The sequence below is a fragment of the Protopterus annectens genome, chromosome 1.part1, assembly GCF_019279795.1.
Source record: "Protopterus annectens isolate FY-2018-M chromosome 1.part1, PAN1.0, whole genome shotgun sequence".
Classification (NCBI taxonomy): domain Eukaryota; kingdom Metazoa; phylum Chordata; order Ceratodontiformes; family Protopteridae; genus Protopterus; species Protopterus annectens.
The window spans coordinates 781,866,008-781,893,846 of record NC_056726.1 but is presented as its reverse complement, the minus strand read 5'-3'; the positions used below and the strand labels follow the sequence as shown (position 1 = coordinate 781,893,846).

Sequence of the window (27,839 nt, the reverse complement as noted above, 5' to 3'; positions counted from 1 at the left end):
TGCGGACACCAGTAAAGTAGAGAGGATACCACTGGAATTTAAGCGAATGCCCCTGAAAGGGATTGTGATTGGTCTAGTAGCATCAGTGACACAAGAGATAGCACAGTTTGCTTTGGTGCTGGAAGACCAGAAGGTTGTGGTTCTATTTTCAACTCAGATACTTTGGTTAAATTTCTAATACTGACACTGCAGTGCAAAATACATGGGGTGCCCCATTCCTATAACCCTAACTTGCAAATACTTGCACTCATAATCTCACCCCCTTTGGATGAGAAGTTAAACCAAGGTCCCAACTGCCTGAACTGGTAGCAACTCAGATGGATGTAAAAGTTAAAAAGACACTTGTTAAAAGGAGAACAGAAGAAAGTCCATGATGCCTTGGCCACATTTTCCCTTCTCAATATGAATATAAACCAAAAACTCAAGTAAAAAACAAACCAAGAACCAAGATAAGGAGGGTCCAGCAAAAAAGCACCAGTCGACCAAATTCTTGCAAGTATCCGCAATGCCACTATATGATGCACAAGGGCAGATTAATTATTAAGAATTATGGGACTATTTTTCCCTGTAATAAATACTACTGTTATTCTAAAGGGGTGGTGTATGTAAGCCAAGTGTGATTCCTGTGACGGGTTTTATGTGGGAAAAATTAAGAGGGCCTTGAAACAGAGAGTATATGAACATCTTTATGAAATTAGGCAAAAAAATAAAAATAAAAAATGCCCTGCATAAACATAGTGAAGTGTTTCCCACACATGGATTAAATTTTGTGCCATTGACCATGTACATCTTGGACCCTGAGGGGGGGACTACTGAAGAATATTTAGAATTTCTTGAGCTCAAATGGCAAAAAAAAAAAACTGGACTCAATGATAGGATTACTATCATGGCTTTGTTAAAATTAAAATCATTATATTTTATTTGAATGGTATTGTTTTTCATGGTTATTACTTTTTATTTTTTTAATTTCAGGATGTGACAGGAAATGATGCAAGTTGATTAACCAATTAATGTATTGCTGGGGTAGGGTATTTAAACTTGTGGATTGGGGTTTGATGTTATTCTGAAGAAGTCTGATATCCTGACGAAAGCGCTTAATTAAAACTACTTGTTGCAAGTATTTGGTCGACTGGTGGTTTTTTTTGCTGGACCCTCCTTATCTTCTTGGTTCTCAATATGAATATAATTATAGGCCTCACAGCAGCAACAACATAACTTTAATCAATACAAGGTTTTATTAGCTCTAAACTGTACTATAAGCATGCAAGTAATGTCGTGTGGCCTCAATTTTCTCCCCGCACCCCATATTATGCATCCCTAACCTTATGTTGAAATACTTCACAATAAAAGGACATGTAGTGGGTAGGCTGATTTTTTTGAATGAAGCACCTGCCATGATATCTATGTTTATACTGATAGGATATCTAGTACAGGGCATACAGTCATATTTTTAAAAAATATGTCAAAATGAAAGATAATGTTTTGTCTAAGAAATCTTTTGGTAGCAATAATTTTTTTTATTTATTCATTTGTTGACAGATTAGTCCCACTATGCTAGTGGGATCTTTTCAGGGGAGACCTGGGATGGTATTTCTACTACTAGGAGACTTTTTGCCAGAACATCGGAGAAAGAATAGTTGTGCAAGAACTTACTATAACCTTAGATGTCCTTTTCTTCCATGCTGCAGTATTCACAACAGTAGGGAGGTGGCTGCCTGCAGCACCAGATATCTGGCCAGTATACCAAAGTCTTAGGATAAGGGGTACGTGTGATGTTGCATGTCAGAGCCATAAACCGATGTCAGTTATAAAATTGATGTCTGCACGTATCCAACCTACAACTGACTGCAGCATACAACAGTACCCCGGAACACAAGAGTTAAGGAAACTTTCCAGACCTACATATACCACCAGACAAGAAGGTAAATGTATCATAGAGGAATGTAGCAGTTGTAGTTTTGCCCTGTTTTAGTGTAAGAAAGCAAGGGGAGTCCTACACCAGAAAGGATAACCAAATGAAAAAGAGGGTAGGAGGGGGGGATGAATACTGCAACATGGAAGAGAAGGACATCTAAGGTTATGGTAAATTCTTACACAACTATTCTATGTCCTTCTATTCTCATGTTGTATTCATAACAGTAGGGAGAGTACCAAAGCTTTAGGTAGGAGCCTGGAGGGCAGGTTGGGAGGTAGGACTGATGAGACCCTGTAAAATAGACCTAGCAAACTCAGCCCTGGCTCTAGAAATCAAATCTAGTTTGTAATGCTTGGTAAAAGTATGTGCAGAAGACCAAGTGGCCACCTCCAAAATGGAAGCATAGTCAACACCTCTAAAAAAGGCTGTAGAAGAAGCAGCTGCCCTAGTGGAGTGAGCTCTCACATTGGAATTTAATTATTTTCCATGAAAGGAATAGCAAAAGGTGATTGTCTTAGAAATCCAAGAGGCAACTGTCTGTTTTGATACGGCCTTCCCCAAGGCCCTGGGATGAAAGGAAACAAAAACCTGGTCAGACTTTCTAATGGTTTTGGTCTTGTCCAGGTAATACCTTAGCTGTCTATGGACATCCAAGGAATGTAAAGTTCTTTCTGAGGAGTTTTGAGGTTGAGGGAAGAAAAGAGGTAAGATTAATGGTCTGATTCAAGGAGAGTTCATTAATCACTTTAGGCATGAAAGAAGGGTGTCTCTGTGGAAGATAAGGTAAGGAGAGATAGCTATAAGGGCTTGGATTTCTGAGACCCTCCTGGCGGATGTAAGGGCCACCAGCAGTACTGTTTTCCAAGTACATAGTTTAAGTGAGCTGGTTCAAATGGAGGCGGTGTGAGTTTTTAGAGCACAAAATGAAGGTCCCATGATGGAAGGATAGGTCTAGAGGGGGTTTGATGTGAAGCACCCCTTTTAAGAAGAGTTTAATGTCTAACCTGGATGCCAAAGGAGGTACCAAAGAAGGTAGGTGGACATGGCTGACAAATGCACTTTTACAGAAGAGTACGTCAGTCTTGAATGTAAAAGCTCACACAAGTAAGAAAGGCCCATAGGAACTGGAACAAGATGAGGGTCCAGTTTGTTCTTGAGCTACCACCTGGAAAATCTTTTCCATTTAGATATATAATTTATTCGTGTAGTAGGTTTCCTGGCCTCCTGCAGGACACTGAGTAAGTCCCTCTGAATACAGGTGCCTGAAGGGGATCAGAACTCTATCACCTATAGGGTGAGTCTACAGTTGAGCACCTGAGGGTGAATTAGGGATCCCCGTCTTGTGTGAGTAGGTCGAATCGGTGGGGTAACCCTGTGGTGATTGCCCTTGGCTAGTAGGTGAAGTAGGGGAAACCAATGCTGTCTTGGCCAAATGGAGTCACCAGCAGGATTTTTGGTTTGTCCCTCTGGATCTTCAGAAGGACTTTTTGAATCAGTGTGAAGGGAGTAAAAGCATAAAGATACATCCCCACCCAAGAAAAAGAGAAGCCATCCACCTTCCAAGCCTGTGGATGTGGGTCTCTTGTTCAAAACAGAGGAGGCATCTGCCTGTTCCTCAGGCAGATCTGTTTGCTTCCTCCCGGAATACCCCACTTGTGAATAAGATACAAGAACACCTCCCTGTGAAGCATCCATTCGTGAGAGGGTGCAGAGGTACTGCAGAGAGTGTCCACCATCACATTCTCTGCAAAAGGAATGCACACTGCTTGCAGGTGAATGTGCAGTTTTGATGCTAGGGACCAAATCTGAACTGCCAAGCTGCAAAGTGGGCAGGACCTTGCCCCCCCTGCTTGATGACATACCATAGGACAGTCATATTGTCTGTGACTACTTTCAAGGTGCCTGGTAGGAGAATTTGGTGGAATGTTTGTAATGCAAATAGAAGGGCCCTCATCTCTTTGATACCGATATGATCCCACTGTCTGAGGGAGGACCACTCTCCCTGAACTTGGTTCTGGTTGTTGTGGTTTTGAAAACTGCTCCCCGACCCAGGTCTGAAGCATCTGCATAGATGTGTTGCAAGGGTGGAGGGATCTGCAAAGGTATACACTGATTGAGGTTGATGGATGCCATCCAACATTCCAGCTCTTTTCTCAGGCATGGGAGAAGAGGGAGGGGACTATCCAGAGGGTGGGAATGTTGGTGCCACCGACGCTTCAGGACCCATTGGAACTTTCTCATATGCAGCCTTGCCAAGGGAAGCATGGGGATCAAGGATGCCATGGGGCCTAGGACTCTCGGGAATTCCCTGGCTGACATGGTTTGGAGAGAGAGAAGTGTTTGAAGGTAATGGTTGAGGGCTTCTAGCAGGGAATGAAGGCTGCCAACTTGCTGGTTATTATCCTGTACCCTAAGACCACCAGGGTCTTGGGTAGGTGTCAGGTGAGACTTTTGCTGGTTCAGAGTTAACCCTAGGTCTGCCAAAGTTTTGGACACCACGTGTAGGTGATGGTAAAGGGTGTGGTAGTCCTGGTGAAGGATTAACAGGTTTGTCCAGGTATGGATATATTTGTATGTTCTGCACTCTGCAGTGGGCAATGTCAGGAGCTAGGCACTTTGTGAACACTCTGGGAGCTGTAGAGACCCCAAATGGTAATGCAGAAAACTGAAAATGTGAGGAACTTACTGAAAAGTGTAGGAATTTCCTGTAGCTGAGGTGAATGGGGATATGAAGGTAGGCATCTTTCAGATCCAGGGATAACACGGCTTGGTTGGAGATAAGGAGTAAGAGACAGTGAAAGGTGAGCATCTTGAAGGTAGGCACCTTGAGAAATAGATTGAGGGTAGACAGATCTAGAACTGGTCTCCAAGGGCCATCCTTTCTTGGGACCAAAAACATCCTGGAGTAAAATCCCTTGCATGTCTGATCTGGAGGGATTACGTCTGTTGTGCCCTGTGCTAGGAGCCGATCCAAAATTGGAGGGAAGAGGTGAAGCTGGTTTGAAGGGGGTTGAGGTGTCCCCCTGGAAGGGGGGACTGACCACCAAGTCATGAAATAACCTTTTAGGATGATGGAGAGGACACAAGCCTCTGAGGTGATTTTCCACCAGGAGGGAAAGAAAGGGTGAGGCAGAGAGTGGGATGTGGGTAGAGGGTTCGAGTTACAGTGGAGGAGCGCTGTCAGGGTCAGGTCACCTCCAAAAGGGAGTAGGGGTTGAAGTGGAAGAGGGTCTAGTTGTGATTTGCTTCCTAGGGTGCTTCTGTCCTTTGGACTGTGCAGCAGTACAGAGAGAAGACTGCCTCCTTATAAAACTGGTCCTTTATGGGTAGTTCCTGTGGTACCTCAGAATAGGTGAGACTAGCAAGTGTTTTATATTTTGCAACTCCTTGCCCTTCTCTTGGAGAGATTTAAAAAGCTCTGCAGAAGCAGTGCCAAAAAGAGCCTTATTATCAAGTGGACCATCCAGTAATTTGTTTGTATGTCCATCGGTAGGGGTTGCAGTCTCACCCAGGAGTACCTTCTGAGGACCGAACCTGATGCTGCATACTCGGATAATGCCTGTACAGCATCATACTTGGAGTGCCTGGTCACCTGAGAAGCAGTAAATAACAGGGCAGAGAGCTTGGACTTTGCAGGAAAATCTGGCACATCTGGCATTAATGCAGAGGCTTTGGACAGGGTATCTAGAACAAACTTCGCCATGTGGGTCTGATAGTTAATAGCTCTAATGGCTAATGTGGATGAAGTATACATTTTCTTCCTGTCTATCCATGAATTTGCTATCCTTATCTGTGGGGAATAGAAAAGATGAATGCAGCTGTTTGGAAGATTTGTCTGCTGACACAGCAATGACTGCTGGGTCTTCAGGGAATTTCTTGAACAAGAACTGAGCATCCTGTGGAACCCTGTAAAACCGATCAGGACATCTGGATGCTGGGGGCTGAGAATCTGGGGTCTGAGATGCAGCCTGAAAAGCAACATTAAAGACTGGAAGCACAGGAGGGACTGCAGATGGAGAAGGCTGGTCCATCTGTAAGAGTTCAAAATACCTAATTTTTCTCAGATAAATTCTGGGAAAAGGCTTCCCATCCAGGTGCTGGTTCTGTAACCCTGTGCTTTTTCTTGGTTTCCTCTTAAGAGTAACAGCAGTAGCAGTAGTAGTGTGTTTTGTTGCTGATGCCGGGGTGGATGGTAAGGTGGTAATAGGCCCCACCGACATCAATAGCCATGGTTCCCCCTTGCCATTAGGGCCTGATGGCTGATCAACATCAGCAGACGTACTCAGTGTTTCCGCTAAACCGGCTTCCACCATGGTTCCCTGTTCCAGCTGGGAAACTGACGTCCGATGAGACCCTGGGCTAACATCTGCCTCAAAAGTTTCACCAGACTCCTGAGGTGCAGCATGGGTGTTGCGCCTAACCTTTTTGCCTTTCTTCCGAGGTGGCTCCTCAGGGGTACCTAAACCTACCCTCCATACCTAATGCCAAACATCAGAGCGTTTGGTTTTCTACATAAAGTTTTAAGGCAGCCAAGCAGCTGTGCAGCGTCTTTGGCATGAAAGACTTGCAGATGTCGCAAGATGTATGGTTGCGGCCTTCACCAAAACAAAAACACTGATCATGGTGTCCTTATGCGGAATTTGTTTTCCACAAGCACACTTCCCCTTTCTAGCTGACGTACATTTGAAAAGCTAGAAGAAAGTTAAACAAAAAAAACCCAAAAGGGTACTTACCTGTATTGGATGGCGAACAAACGAGCAAACTGATTCACGGAGGTGGCGATCAGAGGTCCATAGATCACTGTGGCAGAAAAGTTCTGAAGTGGGTACGTGCAGACATCACCTTTATAGCCAACATCATTTTATGGCTCTGACATGCAATGTCACATGCAGCCTTGATCCTCAGACTTTGGTATACTGGCCGGACGTCTAGTGCTGCAGGCAGTGACCTCCCTACAGTTATGAATACTGCAACATGAGAATAGAAGATCATGTAAATGTCCCAACATATTCTTGTCTGGCCTGTCTGTGTTATTTGTATGCAAAATATAAGAGCTAAAAAGTACCATGGGAATGTAATGTTAGGATTCTTAATATCCTCACAGATCAATAGCCTAGTACATACCTATGAAGTTATAAAAATTGTTGAAAAAATAACAATAAAGCAGCCATTTCAATTTTGGAAAAAAAAAAAGGGGGAACATTCTTAACCAAAAAGAAATTATTTTGGCCAGCTCTGTGGCAAAGATGAAAAAAGCCCTTTCTGCATCCCAAACAACACAGTAACAATTAGTGACAGAGGTACTGACAGAGTCAGCCAATAAAGGATGCAGCGAGTGACCAATGCCAGCCAGGCAAAGAAAATCAGTATGATGCATCACATGACTGATACTCAACAGAGGAAGGTAGCTGTTGTAGCATGCTGAAGTTAAGGCTGAGATGTACACACCTACCAAGCTGAGGGTCTCATGATGTACCTGGACTTGACACACAGTTGGAAGTGTACACGTCACTGAGACAGTAGGGGATACATAGATGCACATCAAGCTGTTATACAAAGTAATGTGGTAGGGGCAATCCAGAAAATTAATGATGAACTGTTGATGGGCCACCCATGACTGGATGTAGCCCAAGGACAAAGACTAGGTCATAATGGATAATGGAAGGGCTAATGATCAACATGAATAAGAAAGAGAGAAAGGGGAAAAAAATTGCTGTTTAACTATATAGTGAAAAACAAACTCTTCAGAGTGGTGGAAAAGAAACAGGAAATGTCTGCTCAGGCAATTTAAGGGTGCTCCCAAACAGTGTGAATAAACTGCCGTATCTACAGAAATGAGGGGGAACCATGGAAGAGAGATGATGTGTCCTAGTCGCTCAGAATCCCAACCATATTTGCGTTATCAATGTTAAGATTACTACCAGTTTAGCACTGCAGTTCCGACAGTAAAATAGGGGAGAAGCTGTTTTGGGCCAGCAGAATTGTTTGAATTCAGGGATGAATTTTTTTAAAGCTATCATTTTCTTTCTCCATCCTTCAGTAAGTAAGCAGCAAACTGCTCTTGCCAAATTTATACAACGTGAAGAAGAAGAATTTTAATCAAATAAGCCTGTAAGCAGTTCAAAGTGAATGTCTGGAGAAATTACCATTTGACTGCAGCCCTATATATGTGTGGTTAAATGTTACTATTTGCTTTCAAAAAGTGTTACATTGCTCTGTTCTAAGCATATGAACAGCTGCAAACTTGTTCAAAGTTGAAGTTCAGCAGACTGTTTATTTTCCTTTACTCAAAAGGCACTGTGTCAAGGGACTACTCTATCTTCAAAATGCTCTCTTACTTATTTCATAATACCACTCTAAACGCAGCAGCTTTAGCTTTAAAACACTATTTTTTGTGTATGTAGGTGGTCTAACAACTCCAATATTCACAAATACAGACAAACAGTATGTACCACTAATAAAGATTTACTTACAAACCACATTCTAAATAAGCTCCCCATAAGCAACACTGTCGGTGATGTCAAGATATAAAGATAGTATAATCTAGGTTAGATTTACATCTAAATGGCTGGGTTACCTCAAAGCACAAATGACAGCATTAATGACATTCACAAACAGATTCAATGCACATACAGCACCTTTTGGGAAATTAACAAACCAATCAGCAACTTCTACATGCCCAATTCAGCAAGCAGACATGAACATTATAAGCACACTTAAGTAAAACAGGAATATTTGAGGAGCGTTGGTCATGCATACAAGCCATAACTACAAGAATATCAAATGTAATTTGCTAATTACCTTCACATCATGGTTACCAAGAGGGTCCATCAGATAATTTTCCAGTGTCTGCAAGGACTCAAATGCTAACAAAATAAGACGCTGCAGTATCTGCAACAGAAGAAATACATCCATTCAGGGCACTCTTCTTTTTCGCTACATTTCAAGCTAAACTCTCAACACTATTAAAAGCAAACATTCACAATGTTACAAGTCATATTACAGAAGAAAATAGCACTTAAGATGTAGCACCATGCCTGAGCTGTGTGGGACAAAATTCATATATCTAAAGTCTTAAAGCTTATTGCTGAAACAAAAACAGCCTACAGAGATTTGCAATTTATACTGCATTTTATGAGAGATGCAGTAGGAAAACCTTGGTTTTGTTTTCTTGTCAAGAGAATAAGATAATGTATTACTTTTTAATGCTGAAGCCAAATCTGCAATTTTGTTTCTTTTGATGCTATTCAATGTAGCAGCCATGACTTAAATAAAGGCCTCTGGACCACAGCAGATTTCAGAGTACCAATTAAAAAAAAAAAAAAAATATATATATATATATATATATATATATATATATATATATATATATACATACACACACACACACACACACACACACACACACACACACACACACACAAAAAACACACACATTTACGGGTCTACTTCAAATGAATGGAATCCCACGTACCAGACTTTCTAAAGACTGAGACAACGTCACCTACAATGCATTTGAATGACCTCTCGGATCACAGACTGAAAACTCCAGGTAAGTAACCACTTGGCCACTTGAACTTTGCCCCTTTCCCCACTGTAGTGCAATCATGGAGACGATATATTTAATTGGAAGGAGTGTGGGGGGGGGTGCAGCTCCCCACATGGGTGGGTTTAATTTGCTTCGTTTTTTATTTGGTGGTGTGGACAAATGGTTACTTACCTGGAGTTTTTAGTCGGTGATGCGACTGTTCATTCCAATGCTGTTTCGGCTAAGTCATCTTGGTGTTTTGAAAGCTGGGTAAGTGGGATTTCGTTCATTCGAAGCAGATCCATACTTTATATATATATATATATATATATACATATATACATGCATATACACATACATACATATATATTATCTTCAGGGGGATTTCAGACAGAAAATGACAATGTAAAAGCTTCAACCATGAACTGACAAAAGCCATAGGTTCCTAACAGCAAGATCTATTATGGGACACTCCAAGGACAGCTTCCTCTAGCAATATCACAGGTAACAAGAAGAAATGAGTATCCTGGATTTTTTTTTTTTTAGTATTTCATACTAGAGGCAGAACCAAAGCATTCCATTGGGTGTACTAAGTAGAGAGAGGATTAAGATGCATTAGCCTCAGGAAAATGTGCATAAGCCAGCCAGAATACATCACATGATAGGAAGCAGTCACTAAAGTTATATGGTAATTCATTCTCATCCATTCATTCATTCAGAAGTTACCCTCTTAACACACTTCAGGGTTGTACAGCAGCCAGAACTTACCCTGGCAATCCGGGGCCCAAGACACAGAAACTTATCATGAATGGGGTACCAGACAGACACAGACACACCTATGTCAGTCTGGAACCACAAGCAAGTCTCTCTGCACAACTGTCCTTAGCTCTGAGAATTTATAAGTAAAAGTAAATAAAAATATCCTACTCCACAAAAGGAAGCCAATGAAATGCAACTAGTTCAAATATGGAGGTAAACATTCCTATTAAAAATAGACGTCTCCTAAACACAGTGTAATCGCTCAGCACTGTTTAGTCTCACTTTATATTTTATTTTTTTTGATATTTCTATACATACAGACAGTGATCTACAAAAGCAAAAATAACACACAGCATCCACGAAACAGGATGTGTACTAAAGTCTACACAAACTGAACTGACAGAGGGATATTTTTCTGTGAAGAATTTAATAAACTCATCCCACCAAGTAATATGCAAAGTTGGGTACCAAGTAATGACCTTTTTCATTTATTCTTCACAGCGTTTAAATGCAACTAAGGTCTAATGATTATGCATGTGATAAATGTCCTTAAATTCTTTACGGCTTCTCAAGTCATGTGACATTATACAGAACTGTTTTCCAACTGCAATAAGGAATGGTAAGGTATAAGATGAATAATTAACAGTAAACATCTGTCAAGCAGCACTGGTTGAAAATCACACACATTCTTTTAAAGAGATCTAATATGTTTTTTGTAGTATACTATAAACGTTTGGGTAACATCTGAGAAATACAACATTTAAAAGCAGTAAAAGTTACCCCATTGTTTACTTGATATCTGTATACACCATTCTGCAGTACTCAATTTGCATGCCAAAGGCTTGACCAAGTTACTAACAATTAACATTGTTTACTGCCATTTTCCCACTTCTGTACACTAACTTGAGTCACTGTAACATAAGGACAAATTACATCTTAATCACTTTTCACTAACCCAAGTGCACTTCCCTCTCAGCAAATGAATGCCATAACCTTTTTCATTAGGTAAAAGCATCCATAACCCCTCACTTACTAATTCCACATTATGTTTATAAACAATGCGTAAGGTTCTCCTTTACTGGGAATTAATGTGCCAATGGCACACATTTGCATACAAGACACCCATCATTTTCTAAGCTTTAAAGACACATGTAATGCTCAAAACCAATATCCACTTGACTGCCTGTAAATTATTTCTGCATTAGTAGGCCTAGGACAGAGATTTTACTATGATCTAAGTTTGAAAAGTGGCCTTGATATTGACGGAACCAAGATGGAAGGGGGAGAAGTGAAAGGGTGTGGCTCACTCACCTCTTCTGGGGAAGGGGAGGGGAAAGGAGGATTAAAGCTGCCTGGTGAGCACATATGAAGCCAAAATTCTATGGTGGATACTGAAGAAACCACTATCCTTGCTTGAGGGAAGGAGGCAGGGCTGTTTGCTGGCAACATCCCTTGTAGAAGTGAGGGACAACCAGGGCAGTCACCTCACTGCAGATCCTCCTTCCACTACTCAGCTCAGTTTCCATGGGTAATTTGGAGCACAAATAAAGACTCATAATCCACCTCAGATGGCTCTTTGAATAATGGTCTCTCCCAATCAAGCCCCATCTCTGTGATGAGGGAAAGAATGGGTAGATTGGCCAGGAAGGGGCTGATAATTGCCAAACAGTGGGGGCAAAGAGTTCAAAATATTTTTGCATTATTATACAGGTCTTACAAAGTCATACATGCTAAAGTAGAACTAACTACTACTACTGCACTGTTACAAAGCATGGCTAATAAACCTATTAAGGTACATGCTAGTGCATCACTCAGAATTAACAATTACCAACAACAAGAAAGTGGCAAAAAAAAAAAAAAAAAATATTATATATATATATATATATATATATATATATATATATATATATATTTATTTATTTATATATATTAAATAGGCATGATATGATTTTAAAGCTCTTTCTTGGGTTCACACTGAAACTGCATGGATCACAACTGCAGTCCTTGAAACAGCACAGCTAACTGTGCAATCCGTAAAACAGAACAGCACATTTGAAACTGCAGTAGGTTCATAGGTAGGTACTAGGCTATCTGCCAGAGGGCATTTATAAGCCTAGGCAGAGTTTGTCGGCTTTCGCCGCCCCATTGATTAATTAACTGATCCTCTGTCAAGCACAGCCAATGAAGTGATCCCAGGGGTGTATTTTCTGTTACCCATCCACTCGTCAAGGTTTCTCTTGAAGAGTGTTAGTGAGGGGCTCTGCCTAATGTAGTTTGGAATTTTGTTCCAAAGCATGGGGAGTTTCTGTAACAGGAATCTATCCCTCTAGCATGTTCTATTTATTGTTGTGGCGAGGTTTAGCTCACTAGAGCGTGTGGCTCGCAGTGACTTAGATTTCTTTAAGTGGAGCATGTCCATCAATTCTGAGTTGGACATGGCTTTGTAAGTCAGGCAGAGATCACCTCTGAGTAAGCGATATGCCACTGAGTTTTTTCAGTCGGGCTGCATAGGACATATGTTTGAGGCCAGTAATCCTCTTGGTGAGGTACTTTTGTGGTCTTTCCAGCTGTTGGAAGTGTCTTGTGAAGTACATCCCAAATGGGGCATTGTACTCTATGATGGGTCTGATGAGTGACGAGTAGGGGGGGCACGATAACCTCTATTTCTAGATACGAACCCTTTAGTAATTAGACGGGCCACATAGAAGGATTTCCTAACTACTTTTGCAATATGATTGTCAAAGGAGAGATTACTATCTACCTGGGTCCCCAGATCTCTTATTATCTCTTCTGTATTAAGGGAGCTGCCACCTATGTGGTGATTCGTGGGTGTTCTGTTTTTCCCAAACGGGATGACTATGCATTTTTTGGCATTTAGCTTGAGGCCATGGCTTTGACACCAGCTGCCCATCTCAGTAAGGCCTTTTTGGAGGATGTCCGTGTCAGCCGGAGAGTCAATTATGGCTCCCCAGTTTGCAGTCATCGGCGAACTTGGTTAGCCATAGTCCTCCTGTGTTTGCCTGTACTTCTGAGAAGTATATGCCGAACAGTAGGGGTCCTAGGACCGAGCCTTGCGGGACACCACTTGTGACTGGTTTAGAGTCAGACCTGGAGCCCGCTATTCTTACCGTGTGAGTTCTGTCTGTAAGCCAGTTGGCAACCCATCTCGTGACATTGGGGTTTATGTTCAAGCTGGTGAGTTTTTCTGTAATACCAGAGTGGGGAATGGTGTCGAAAGCCTTGGCGAGGTCAAGGTAGGCTGTGTGAACCCACCTTTCCCTCATCTATGGCCTTGGTGACCGTCTCAAAAAAGCCAACCAGGTTTAGTAGGCATGATCTGCCCTTAACAAAGCCGAACTGGGTCAGGTCAAGTGTTTGGAGGTTCCCAATGTCTTTGTTAATGAGTTCCATGATGATGCGCTCCATAGCCTTGCAGACCAGGCTAGTCAGTCTTATGGGGTGATAGTTACCAGGGTCAGTTGTGGCCCCTCTTTTGTGGAGAAGAATAACCGTTGCTGTGCGCCATTCTATGGGCACTTAGCCTGTGGAGAGGCTGAGGTTGAACAGCATGTTTAGGTGGGGTTTAGTTTGTTTTGTAGTTCATGCAAGATGCAGCCTGGGACACCATCTGGCCCCATTGACGCTGTGTTTTTGGCTTTTGAAAGGGCTGTTTTCAACTGTGCATCTATGATTTCTGGGACACTATACTTTTCCAGTATTGTTGTGGGCCCTTATGGAGGTGAGAGGGGGGTGAAGTTTGCACTGAATCTATCTGCCAGGATGTTGGCAATATCAGTAGGATCAGTATATTTTGTGCTATTTTGCACTAGTTCAGTGCATATCTGCGAGTTGCCACTTAGATTCTTAACATAGCTAAAGAAGGCTTTGTGGTTATCTTTTGAATCCTTGGCTGTTTTTCTTCCGAAGTTAGCCTTGGATGATTTCATGAGGGACCTTAGTTTCTTACTGATACTGATCAGGGATGTGTCTCTTCTTGGGATTTGCTTTTTTTTCTGAACTAGTTTCCTCCTTCTATTGTATAGCCTGTTTATGGCAGGGGTTCAACCAAACTGGTTTCCTTCTCTTAGAGGAGTGAGTCTTGGTTTTGCTAAGGATGGCACAATCCATACATCCTTGTAGGTGCTCATAGAGTGCATTTGTAAAGGATTCTGCATCTTGGGCAGCGTTATCCTTTACTGTGGGGGCTGTGAAACTTACCACCTCTGTCTTAAGTAAGGTGAAGTTTGCTTTAGAAAAGTTTTTTACTGTGGTTTCCTTAGTTGGGGGTGGTGGTGGGGTGTAGACATCCAGAGTGATTAGTTTATGGTCTAATCTAACCAGTGATGGGTTGACCTCCGGTGTGGAACACCTGTCGTCCATGTTGGTGATGACCAGGTCCGATATATTTTCACTTCTGGTAGGGGAATTTACCAGCTGATCCAGGGCATTTGAGTTGATGAATTCCAGGAAGTGCTGGGCCTGGGAGTATGTACTCGAGTAGTTTTCCCAGTGAATGATAGGGTAATTGAAATCGCCCAATATCAGGGTGTTCGGTAGGACCTTCATGTTTTCCAGTGTCTCCAGAAAGGTGGAGTGGTGGTCCTGGGTCATGGAGGGTGATCTGTAGCAGGCTACAATTTGCATTGCAGATTTGCCTGATGTTAGTTGCACATGGATGATCTCAGAGGTATCATGCTGTGCCACTAACCTGGAGGTGTAAGTATCCCTGATGAATATGTACCTTGGGTATTCTACTTCCTCCAAGGTACAAAGATCTCACAGTCTATATATATATATATATATATATATATATATATATATATATATATATATATATATATATATATATATATATATATATATATATATATATATATATATATATATATATATATATATATATATATATTATAGAATATATATATATATAGAGAGAGAGAGAGACAGTATATATATATATATATATATATATATATATATATAGAGAGAGAGACAGTATATATATATATATATATATAATATATATATATATATATATATATAGAATATATATATAGAATATATATATATATATATATATATATATATATATATATATAGAGAGAGAGAGTATATATATATATATATATATATATATATACATATATATATATATATATATATATATATATATATATATATATATATATATATATATATATATATATAAATATATATATATATATATATATATAACGGGGGGGCTGGATGTAGGCAACCCCCCCAAGCAAATAAAAGCTTCACTGGTGCTACCTAAAGCAAGTTTTAAGTCTCTGTCCTTGCCATTCAGGTCTTGCACATCTGATAGAAGGCTCTGAGCATTGCCCTTTGAAAGGTAAGAGTGCAGTGGGGATAAAAGGCTAACTTTTACCACATATCTGGTAAAGACACATATCCATTGACCATTTCAGCTGATATGCAAGAAAGACTTCAGAAGTTTATAAGTGTTGTAATTTCCTCTTCTGCTATTCCCAGTTTGGCAAACTTTTTCCCCTGGCCCTGCATATGGAAGGTGCATAAGCTCACACCTGTATTCACCATGGAAACCTGCCCCAGCCAAAAACTGCAAACTCAATCTGTAAAACAGGAAACAAACACAGAAAAACATACAAGAATAAAATAAATTATATTTATTTTATTTGTTTGACATTTGTTTACTGGAAACGTCAGACTGGGTACAAGCCCATTTTCAGTGAAGGCCTGGGGAGAAAAGCTTCACAGTACAATTTAAACAGAATTACAAATCAACATTGGTTACAAAGACTAAGATAATCACACAGTAGCACAATTTGTGGATACAATTCAGAAAATAAGCAAATAAAAAGCAAGCAATAAAGCAGAACATACATTATATAAAAGAGAGTTCCTAATATGTATGTTACATAATGACTCATGAAAAATATATTGCAGATTACATAATAAGTTGCAAAAACTACATAGACATTCTGGCAAGAGACTTGGGTAGTAAATTTCATTCAATTTCTGGGATAGTGTAAGAATAGAAAGAACATTAAAAGGTTAAGAAATTTTAGAAAGGTTAGGCTAGAAAGTAGGTAACGCAGGAAGGGAAGTAAGATAGATCAAGAAAAAGCTTATTAAGACTGGGGAGAAGGGAATGGAAAACAGAACTATGACGACGTGGAGCATGGTTAGATCCAATTACTGGTTAAGATGTTCTTTGAAGGAATACTTGTGGGATACAAGTCGGATTGATTCTAGAATATTATTCCATGCTTTGGCAACACAGTGAGAGTACAGACCAACAATGTTAGATCTTTGAGGTTTGTAAATAGATAGTAGATAATTGTGAGAAGAGAGTAGGTCACAAGATGGAATATAGTGTTTAAGCAATGATGATGTAGTTTGTGAAAATGAGGAGCGGTACAGTATTTTGTATGTTAGTGTTAGCCGAATAAAGGTGAGAAAGTGGCATAGTTTGAGTCAATTTAGGGATATGACAACAGAGCAATGGTGAGAGTAGTGGGCTTGGCCTATGGAAAATTTAGCTATTTTATTATAACGCTGGCTAAGTTTTGATTTGAGGGAAGAGTGAAGATTGGTTAGAATAGGTAAAGTGTATAAAAGGGAGTGTAAGAGATAGGTGGTGGCAAGGGTTACTCTTGCGGAGTTGGAGATGAATTTCTTAGTCCTATACATCATGCCCAATTTTTGTTTTTTTTTTAATGTTGTTGCTGATAAGCACGTCAAACTTAAGACTGTTGTTGACAGTTACACCTAACAGTTTTGTGTGTGAAACCACATTGACTGAAATATTGTTCAGAAAAGTAATAAAGTTAGAAGTATCTGGAGAAAACTGTTTTGTTAAAAATAGCAAAAGTTTAGTTTTTTGGGTTAAGTAGTAGATGGTTGTTGGTGAGCAAAGACTCAATGGAATTGAATGCTTCTTGAGTTAAGCTCTGTAGATGACAGACTCCTGGCAAACCAGATTAATGTAGAGTCGCCAGCATACTGAATTAGGGTGGCTTGCTTGGTGGCAGTATTAAGATGTAAGGTGGTTAATAAAAAAATGTTGAAGATGTATTGAGCCTGGGGTATCACAGTGCTAACTGGCAAGTAAGGAGACAAGTTAGAATTCGATTTGACATATTGATATCTGTAAGACAGAGAGCTAGTGAACCATTGTAAGGATGTCTCAATTAAGCCCAGAATAGATAGCTGGAATAAGAATTTGGGGTGGGAGACAGTATCAAAGGCTTTGGATAGATCTAACAACAGACAAGAGACAGTTTCCTGAGTCACGAGCTTTGTTGACAGTGTCAGTAAAGTGTAGTAGAGCAGTGACAGTGCTGTGTGTTGGTCTAAATTCATGCTGGGTGGGAGAGAGAGATTATTATTGTCAAGTAGGTACGGAGGAAGTTATTTATGGATACATTTTTCTAGAAGTTTTGATAGTGGTGAAAGAATAGCAATTGGACTAGAGTTAAAAATTTCTGTGGAGGTGCCACCTTTGTGGAGGGGAAGGATGAAGGATTTTTTTCCACAGGGAGGTGGCATACGCTTCCCTGATAGATCTATTAATGATTGGGGTGACTGGGTAGGCAACTGATTCAGTAGCCATTATTAGGAATTCATTAGGAAGACTGTCTGCAGAGGGGGAAAATGGCTTGAGCTTGCACAAGAGAGATTTGATGAAGTGGGAACTGGTCGAAGGGAAAATGTTGAGTGACAGGTAATAGGACTCTAAGAGAAAGTAGAGGGTAATGGAGGGAATTTGTTAATGATGGAAGCTATGCTATTGATGAAAAAAAAACCTCTAAAGAAACTGAATACGTAGCCTTAAAAGAGAGACTTGGTTGACTATTTTAGTGCAAAATTCAAGTACCTAAGGGGAAGAGACAGACTTGAAACATAAGACATTTTTTAGGAAAAACTGCACACTTCAAAGACAGAAAAGGTTCTTAAGGTACCACACTGACAAAGTAAAACAATGAAGCTTAACAGAAAATATGAAATGTATAAACTCAACAGGTAAGCAAAGTGGCTCAAAAAAACAAGCAGGTCCCACAGAGGGGGAACAAGATTACTCTGGGGAATCGGACTGAAAATAACCTCCATTTAGACTAGGAAGGTTTCTGGAGGCAGTTTTTTTAATCCCTTGAGTAACACGAAATTGTATGCTCTAATGGATGTAAGATCCAAGGAGATCTTTATCTGTTACAGATGATCTCATAAAATCATTATATAATTTTCGGTCAGTCTTTTCCACAACTTACACTAATTCTCAACTAGTTGCATAACTTGATGTTTGCATTTTCCAATGTACCAGGCTTGACATATTATTGTCATTCAGCATACAAGCCCTTGACTGTAACTATACCACAAACACCCACCAGATGAACAACTGTAGCTATTTCTATTTTACAACGATTACGGGATACAGTGGGAATATTAAAGTCAAAAAGCCCAGAGTTACAGTATTTCCTTGATCTCAGCAGCTGTTTATCTGAATCAGTGGTTGCAACAAAGGAGAAGTGTTTTTCTCCAAAAGTAACTTCTTTAACTCCAGTTCATAAAACATGCTAGCAAAGTCAGCTTTCAGAGCATTATAAATAGCCTGAACTGCAGGGGGGGGTGTTCCTGGGACAAGAGGTTGTGAGCAAGGATTGGACTGTTTTGTGAGAATAAATGAAAAGGCACTCAGGACGGAGATTAGACTGCAATAGTGGCTGTACTTGCATATCTACATTAGTATGGCAAGTTACTTACAAAATTTTAAAATGTTCTTTACACGTCACGGATACATTTAAGGTAATAAAGATTTTCAAAGCTTATCTGCTTGTATGGGAGATTGGTTACTGCTTAGCTGCAGAGTACAGGAGGCCCTGCAAAACAGCAGTGGCAAAGTCTGCTCTGTCTCCAGATAAAATGTCCCAGCCTACAATGCTTAGAGAATGTATAAACAGGTGACCGATGCCCTGCCTCCAGGACAGCTTGCTCATTTACTTATATATCTGTGTGTGTGTCTGCATGTGAATGAATACATGCATATTTATGCATGTAGACATCTATATATGTTGATCGGGGTAGACTACGGATCCCTCTGTACCACTTACAGACTCGTCAAAGGAATACAAATATTTATGAAAATAGTCCAAATAATCACAAATAGCAGCCACATAACATTATGAGAAAAATATCTAATCTACAATATTAAGAACATAAAATAACATTTAGAAAATTTAGAAAAATGGTCGGAGTAAGGACAAGCAATTGTCAGGGCTGTCATTACGTAAACTGGTGCCCACTGCCCTCCTAAGCACATCATCCAGTGCTTTTCAGCCCCCTTATTCTGGCTTATACCATCCAAATTACTTTTTTCCTCCTTTTCTATTAGTTTGTCTTACTCTAATTTCTTCCTGCATTCATTCATTTATTTACCACAGTCTAACTAGTCAAGACTGCACTATAATAACAGTGGAAGAAAATTTCAATAAGCCAGGGGGTATGGGGGGCCACTAGGCACCCAAAAGTCATTGGTTTTCTAGATTTTCCAAGATGCATTTCAAAGCTTTTTTTAATTTTCATTTAATGATGGCCTGAGCAATAAATCCTGATTAAGGAAAGAAATTCAGTGTCACTCTTCAACTTAGCTTTTTCCTGCATCCTTTCAACATTTCCTAAATGACTAGGACTGTACTACAATATATGTAGTGAAGATAAATAAAGCTGGGGTTTGGGGGGGTTCACGGAAGCCAGAGTGTTCTAGATGCTAGATGTGCATTTTAGACCTTTTTTCCAAACTTTTGATAATCAGAATCATATTTACTGGCCACGTATGCATGCATACAAGGAATTTGACTCCGGTTTCAGTGACTCTCCATGTATGAATTACATAAACATACATACAACTATTAAGAACAAGACAAACAACATACACACAACTATTAAGAACAAGACAAAAAAGTAAACATACATATACACACAAGGTGTAAAGTGCAAGTCAGGGCAAGAAATACTGAAATAAATAAAACTTATAATGAAATTAACAAAAATCACAATTATGTAAAGAACTTATTTATTTATTTATTTTATTTTACATTTGTTAACCGGGCTAGTCTGGCTGGATACATGTCCATTTTCAGCAGAGGCCCGAGGAGAAAAGCTCCACTAATAGACTACGACAATACATGAGGAATACTTTACTAAGTAGATCAATCTTTTTTAACAAAGAACAAACACAAAACAAATCAAAATGTACAACAGAATACAGATTGTCTTGACTAACTTAACTAGGTAACAGTAAGATTATGATCAAAGTTCACATCATGTGGCTGAGGGGATAAGTTCAGGCACCAGAATATACAGTTGAGTAAAGGATATCTGAAGTGTAGGTACGTAAAAATTAATCATTGGTCAGAGGTAGAGGAGAGCATTGGTATTAAACAGAGTGAAAGAAAGCTAGTAGTTAGGCGTGCTAAAAAAAGCAAGTTAGAAGGTAAGGAGAAATATTGGTAGTAAAATTAAGGGAAAAAAGGGATAAGAGGAAAAAGAAAAGTGTGGGTAGAGTATGTTTAGATGGGGTAATGGTATTTTATCAAGTTAACTGTTAAGAAAGTAAAGTTAAACAGGAGAGTGAGGTATATAGGCAGTGAGACAAGGGAAAAGGGTGAAGGACCAGAAAGGGGGCTAAAAATGTTAGTTTAGGTAAGAATGGGAGAGTAAAGAAAGAAAGACGCAGACTGTTCAGAGTAATAATCAGTAGTATGCTCAGTCAGGATAAGAGCAGGGGCAGAGCCAGTGGATTTGTAGGTGGTTTTTTATCTGTTTTTTGAAAAGGTGACATGATGTTAGGGAGGTCAGTTCAGTGGGAAGTTTATTCCAGTATGAACCGATAGTGTTTGCAAATAGGGAATCACCTGATTTATTATGAGATTTCAAGGTAGTAACTAATAGCTTGTTGGCTGACCTGAGTGTCTTGAGATTCTTATAAGGTGTGATGACATTATTTAGTATTGGAATGTTGGAAGGGTAATGAAGAATTTTGAAGGTGATGACTAGTTGTTGTAGGAGTATAAGGTTTGGGAGTTCAAGCCAGTTGAGTTTCTTTAAGTTTAGACAGTGGTGAGTTTGGAAGGGTGAGCCAGTGGCAAATCTGGCTATACGGTGGTAGGCAGTATTCAGTTTCTGAAGATTACTCTTAGATAAGTTGACAAAGGAGGAGGCGTAGGTTAGTGTAGAGATAAGGTGAGTTTGGGCTAGGGCTACTCGGGAAGAGGCAGTGAGATAGGGCTTTAGTCTGTATAGGGCACCAATCTTTTTATTAACAGTTTTGATAGTTAAATCAATATGACGGTCGAAGTTAAGCTGGTTATCTATGGTAACGCCTAGGAGTTTAGTGCAGTTGTCAGGTTTGATGATAGTGCCATTACAGGATGTTATAGAGAAAGAGATAGGGGTGGATTTAGAGGTAGGGGTAAATAGTATTAGTTTGGTTTTTTTGGGATTCAGGAGGAGACAGATATGTTGAAACCAATTTTCTGCTGCAGTAAAGACTGCTTGGGTGGTGGAGTGGAGTTCTGCTGGGGTAGGGGCGGAGCAGATGAGAGTAGAATCATCTGCATATTGGATGCATGTGGATGTTGGTAGGGAGTTGGGCAATCACTGTTAGTCCTGCACTTTACTTTTTCCTGCTTATTTTCAACAGACCCTAATGATAACAAGACACTACTTGGAGAAAATAACTGCATTAAGCGGGTGGGGGGGGGGGGCTGGGAGACAATAGGTCACCAGAAGCCACGAGGGCTCTAGAGCTTTCTTCCCCAACCTTTTGGCTCAACAAATGCTTTAAAAGTCTGCTAAAACAGCATCAGCAAGGCACTTTGCTCTGCTCTAAACTCAGATCATTTTCTGATCCAGAAGAAAACAAACCACAATACTTCTGACAAAACCTTAAATGCTATGTACTAAATTTTCATATGTGATTACTACACTTTCCCTTACCTCTACTACTGTAAACATTTAACTGATTGTATTTCTTAACTATCTGCTCCTACTCTTCATTCTCCATCAAACCACCACTTACTAACTTCTACCCAAATGTCAAAGTTTGTCTTCCTTTGTTCTTCTTTGCATTTCCCTCTGCTACAACTTACACAAATGACCAGGTAATCTCTTTTTTCTTCTCTTCCTATAATAACAAATTGTATGATGCAAGGTTAGAATTAATCATCTGTTATATCCAATTATGTATACAAAACAAATACTATATGCAATGTGGAAAGTTAAAATATACTGTAATTTGTCTACATTTGTGAATACTAGAGTTTTTCTCTCCAGGACTCCACTGATAAAGGTACTTATCCCAGTCAGACTTTCCCAGCCAACAAAGATAGACAGATAGATAACTAAATAAATAAAGTGATGGCCTGAAAAAAATGCTAACGAATTTTTACTTTTTCCCCAATGAAGAAATAAGCTACATCCAAGGCTTAAAGAGCCCGGAGCAATAAGTAAAACTTGCGCTACTACTAAAGAGTCGGTTCGACTAAAGAGCGACTGCAATGTACATTAATAAATCAATTGGTAACCAAAAGTGAAATATCCACAAAACACACACACAATGCGCAGTTCCGGCACAATAAAGGCTGTCTCAGTGTTCAAGGACTGAAATGGTCCTAAATTAATCCCAGGAGTCCGATGAATAGTAAAAAAGACTTTAATTACACTGTAGAACGTACACGAAATAAAATATTGCAAAAAACAGAACACAGATTGAGCGCTTTCGTCTCCCTGCGGAGACTTCTTCAGAATCTACCACCATTTCCAGATGGTCCCTGTTAAATACATATTGCTCAAAAATCATTGGCTAGCAGTATCATCTTTAATTAACAAACAAATTAAACATTAAAGGGCTGGCATGTGAAAAGGGCTAGCGTATACAGCATCGAGGCACACTTTACCATATAGCAGTACACTGAAGTGAAACAAAGTGGAATAAAATAGAAACAACTCAAACATACTCAAGATATATAGCATATACTATAAATATGTGTAAAAAATATATAAATATAAATGTGTATGTATAATATATATATATATATATATGTATAATATATATATATATATATATATATAATATATATATATATATATATAATATATATATATATATATATATATATATATATATATATATATATATATAAAACGATCTTGTTATACAAAAACCAGTGCGATTCAGAATGGTTGGAGAATTAAATAAAAACATAAATAAATAGAAATGCATAAATATATAAAATATATAATAAATTGTGTATAATAAAATGAATAAATGCATGAATATTTGTATATAAAATAATAAATATATATATAATAGATATAATATATAGAATTTATATATATTTAAAAATATATTTAAAAATGTATAACAATACAATGTAAAGCTACAAATAAAAAAAATAGTAATATAAAAAATATATAAAATATAAAGTTCTAAAAATCTAAGAATTCTTAATTTAAAGAAGGGAAAACATTGTAGTACTATCATCTTGATTTCACTTTGTTTTTAATCTTTGGATCTGCAGCTAACAATTTTAATGCTGGAGTAATAGAAATGTGGTCATTAAGGCCCTTACCACAACATGCATCGGGCCTTAACTGCCAAATCATTTCCCTATACTCTTAAAAGGGTCTCCCAGTTACCAACCCTATCTGGGTAAGCGACCTCCTCTATTATCCAGAATTTGTAATCAGCCTTATTACAAGTCAAAGCATGTCTATATAGAGCATTGTTCTCGTTGTGCTTGTTTATGTCCCTAATATGTTCATAAATTCTAGATCTGAGATGGCGCTCAGTTTTTCCTATATAGTAGCTCCAACATGCTTGATAAAATACTAGGTAAACTACCCCTTTTGAGTAGCAACTGTTATACCTTCTAGCCCTAAGTGTCAAATCTAGGCTAGGTATTCTCACTTCCTTTAATCCAGCAATATAAGAACACTGCGGACATCTACCACATCTAAATGTACCACATTTCTTATTAGTCCCTTCTATGTTGGTCTTTTCTCTTTCAATTAAATTTTTAATATTCTTGTTTCTCCTAAAACTATATTTTATATTGCCTTGGAACACATTAGTTCTGGTAGATATATTTCTGAACAAATCCCAGGTCTCATTAATCCATTTTTTTAACCATCTCATACCTCCATAATATGTTAAGGTCAGGTATGGTATTGTACTTGAATTGTCAGTATTACCACCCTCCTGTTCATTATGGGTGTTCATTGGAAAATTTACTACAGGCCTGGAATCTGTAATGCTCTCACTATTTAAAAGGGGGGTATATTTATTGCCCCTACCTATAACGACATATTCTTTTATGGAGTTAATAAATTCCATTGGATATCCTCTCTCAAGGAACATTCACTCTACATTGTTAACTTCATTAACAAAATCACTCTCGTCAGAGATCATTCTAGCCATCCTAATCATTTGTCCTTTCACAATATTTTTCTTTAATTGATAGGGGTGGTCACTATCAAAATGTAAATAAGCATTAGAAAAATGTTCCTTCCTGTAGATACTTGACCTACAACATTTCTTTTGATAGTCTTTATTTAAATTTCACATCTAGGAAGTGAATTTCATCCCTTCCCACTTGATATGTAAATTGTAGAAATGTGGTTGTTTGATTAATATAATGAATAAATTCCTTTATAGAATCAAAACGCCCTGTCCATAAAACAAATACATCGTCCAAAAAACGAAAATATTTTGCTATATACTGACTGTATTCTGACCTAAGAACATATTTACGTTCCCAAAATAACATAATAATATTTGCGTATATGGGAGCACATGATGATCCCATAGCAATTCCCTCTTTTTGGTGGTAATAATCACCCTGAAAGTAAACATAATTATATTTTAAAACTAATTCAATACACTCTAAAACTACTTTAAATTCATCCTGTATATATTTGAGCAATATGTATTTAACAAGGACCATCTGGAAATGGTGGTAGATTCTGAAGAAGTCTCCGCAGGGAGACGAAAGCACTCAATCTATGTTCTACGTTCTGTTTTTTTTTTACAATATTTCTTCTGTGTAATTAAAGTCTTTTTTACTATTCATCGGATTCCTCGGATTAATTTAGGACCATTTCGGTCTTTGAACACTGAGACAGCCTTTATTGTGCTGGAACTGCGCATTGTGTGGGTACATTAATAAATCAGTTAATGAGCAGAATAACCTTTAAAGGGAAAACAATTCTAGAAGATATCTGTGTTGCAATCCAAGGTAAGGAACAGAAAGCTGGTAATATCTGGCTGTAGACTTACAGAACAGCATAATAAGGAGAAAAAAAACATAACATTAGTTATAAAATAAATGCAGCTAATAATTTCATACAAGTGTTCACCCCCCCCCCCCCCCAAAAAAAAAAACTTCCTACTGTAGGGACTGCAGAATGGAATAATATGTCATTAACAATGATTCAGGTTTGTAGAATAGTGATTTTCCTGTATGTTAGCAAATCACTATATGAGCACAATAACATGAAAATATAGAACACAATATCACAAGACATCTGTGTCTCAGGAAAAATAGTTATCCAAAGTTAAGGAATTGAAGATGGTCATACTTTGCTGTAGACTTACTTAGTAAGTGGGAAAAAAAGAACATGACATTAGTTATAAAACACATGAAAATAAAACATTTTCTACAACATTCAGGCAATGTGTGTGTGTATATTTATTATATAGGGAGAGAGAGGGAGATAGATACACAGAAAAAAGAGAGACAAATGAACGAACGTCTGAAAATAAAAATCTTTCTAATGCTGACATTGGGGAATGCTACTACTTTCAAACCTTTTCCTTTCTAGTAACAACTATCACTTACTCATGAAACTGTAAGGACACCATCAGTGCAGTGACAAGTTTTTGACACTTCAGGAAAAGTGTTTTTTTTTTTTTTTTTGGGTGGGGGGTGGAGGGGGGGGGGCTGCCAATTCATCTTGGACTACAAAAAATACTTTGAACAAAGGCCTGCAATTTAGCTACTTTTTTGATTGCAGCTGTATAAATCCTTAATATACTGTAAAACAAGCTCTGAGACATATATAAATGGCATTCAAAAATAAAAGAAGCAATCTTGTTACAGAAGGTAAATAAGATGAGAGTGACTGACACTAATCCCATTACATGTCAATGAAATGGGACTACCCCACTACTTCCTTTTGTCTAGAATGACTTGTACAAAGCAGCTTTAAAATAGATTATGAGAAAAAGAAAGGATTCAAGAAAAGCAAGACCAAGTTGATATGACAAGCCTCATTGACAGCCATTTTGTGGAAGAACATTAAAATTCTACAAAAAAAAAAAGCTCTCAAAGTTATTTTAAGGTGATAACACCAGCTCAGAAAGTGAAAAAAATACATTTTTCTAGTTCAAGGTGAAGTTTTTCTTTTAAACTGAGCAAACAAGATGTGAAATTACTTTCAACTGACAGCCCCCACCCTTCACCCAGTTTTTATAGCTACTTCAGTGTGACTTCAGACGTTGGTGATAAAAAAATGACGGTCATGTCCTGTACTTCAGCTCTCTGAGCTTCCATGCAAACAGAAGCCACAAATGCAAAGCATTCCCAGCTGCTTCATGCAAATTACATTAACCTTGTAAAATGCATACTAGTCATGTAAAGCCAGTTAGTGACTGTTTACAATGAAAAGATGACAAGTCAGTAATACTATACTGACAACTCAAAAAAAAAAAAAAAGAATTTAGACACCCCAGAGGGTACACTGTAAAAAAAATACTATTTAAGATGAGAAAGCAAGAGGGTCAGTTACTTTATGCAGATAGCTCATTAAAACTTACTTTAAACAACCTATAGGGTAAGCTGCAGTAAATGGCATCCCCACCCTTATGCCCTCCACTACTTATGCACAGCATAACATCCCTGGGGAGGACTGCTGCTCCCTGCATTCCCCATCACAGAACCACAAGGCTCTTAAAAGCAAGTTAACAGTTGATTTTATACATAGAGAGAGAAGATGCAGGGACAACAGCTCCCTTGCTACAAATCGGTATTTGTCTGTCTGTCAGCCATTAACAGATATACCCAAATGTGACAAGAATGGTGTGCAGTGTTTAAAGTGCATTATGTCAACTTCTGCCTCCTCACCTAGCAGTTACACAGCTACTTCTGTGTGCATTTCAGATGTCTGTGATAACAAATGACAGCCATGAATTGTGTATTAGCTCTATTCCAAGCAAATAGTAACTACACATTAAAGTATTCCAAGATGCTTGCACAAATTACATTAATCCTGTAAACACACAGTCCTGCAAAGCCAGATACGGTGATGACTTCTACAAATAGCAGACAGTTCCCTCCACTACCCGGCAGTTAAAGGTAAAAATAACAGTTGCAAACTACACTTCAGCCTTGTTCCTCGGGAAAAAAATAATTACACATTAAAGTATTCCAAAGTTCCTTCACATAAATCGCAGTAATTCTGCAAATCCACACTAGTTCTGCACAGGCAGGAAGTGACTAAATTGAGAAAAGGAGAGTCAGTTACTTTCTACAGAGAGATCCAACCCCCGACACATCAGTTATAGCTAAATATGAC

General features: G+C 38.7%; 1 protein-coding gene across 1 annotated transcript in view; it reads right to left on the bottom strand.

Moving 5' to 3' along the window:
• The window catches only part of NOL6 (nucleolar protein 6), a 1,772,660-nt gene that overhangs the window by 242,030 nt on the left and 1,502,791 nt on the right, over window positions 1–27,839 (bottom strand). Inside the window, exon 23 of the mRNA XM_044078098.1 lies at window positions 8,717–8,806. Coding sequence (XP_043934033.1) covers window positions 8,717–8,806 — 90 coding nt within the window. The remainder of the gene's footprint in view (window positions 1–8,716; window positions 8,807–27,839) is intronic.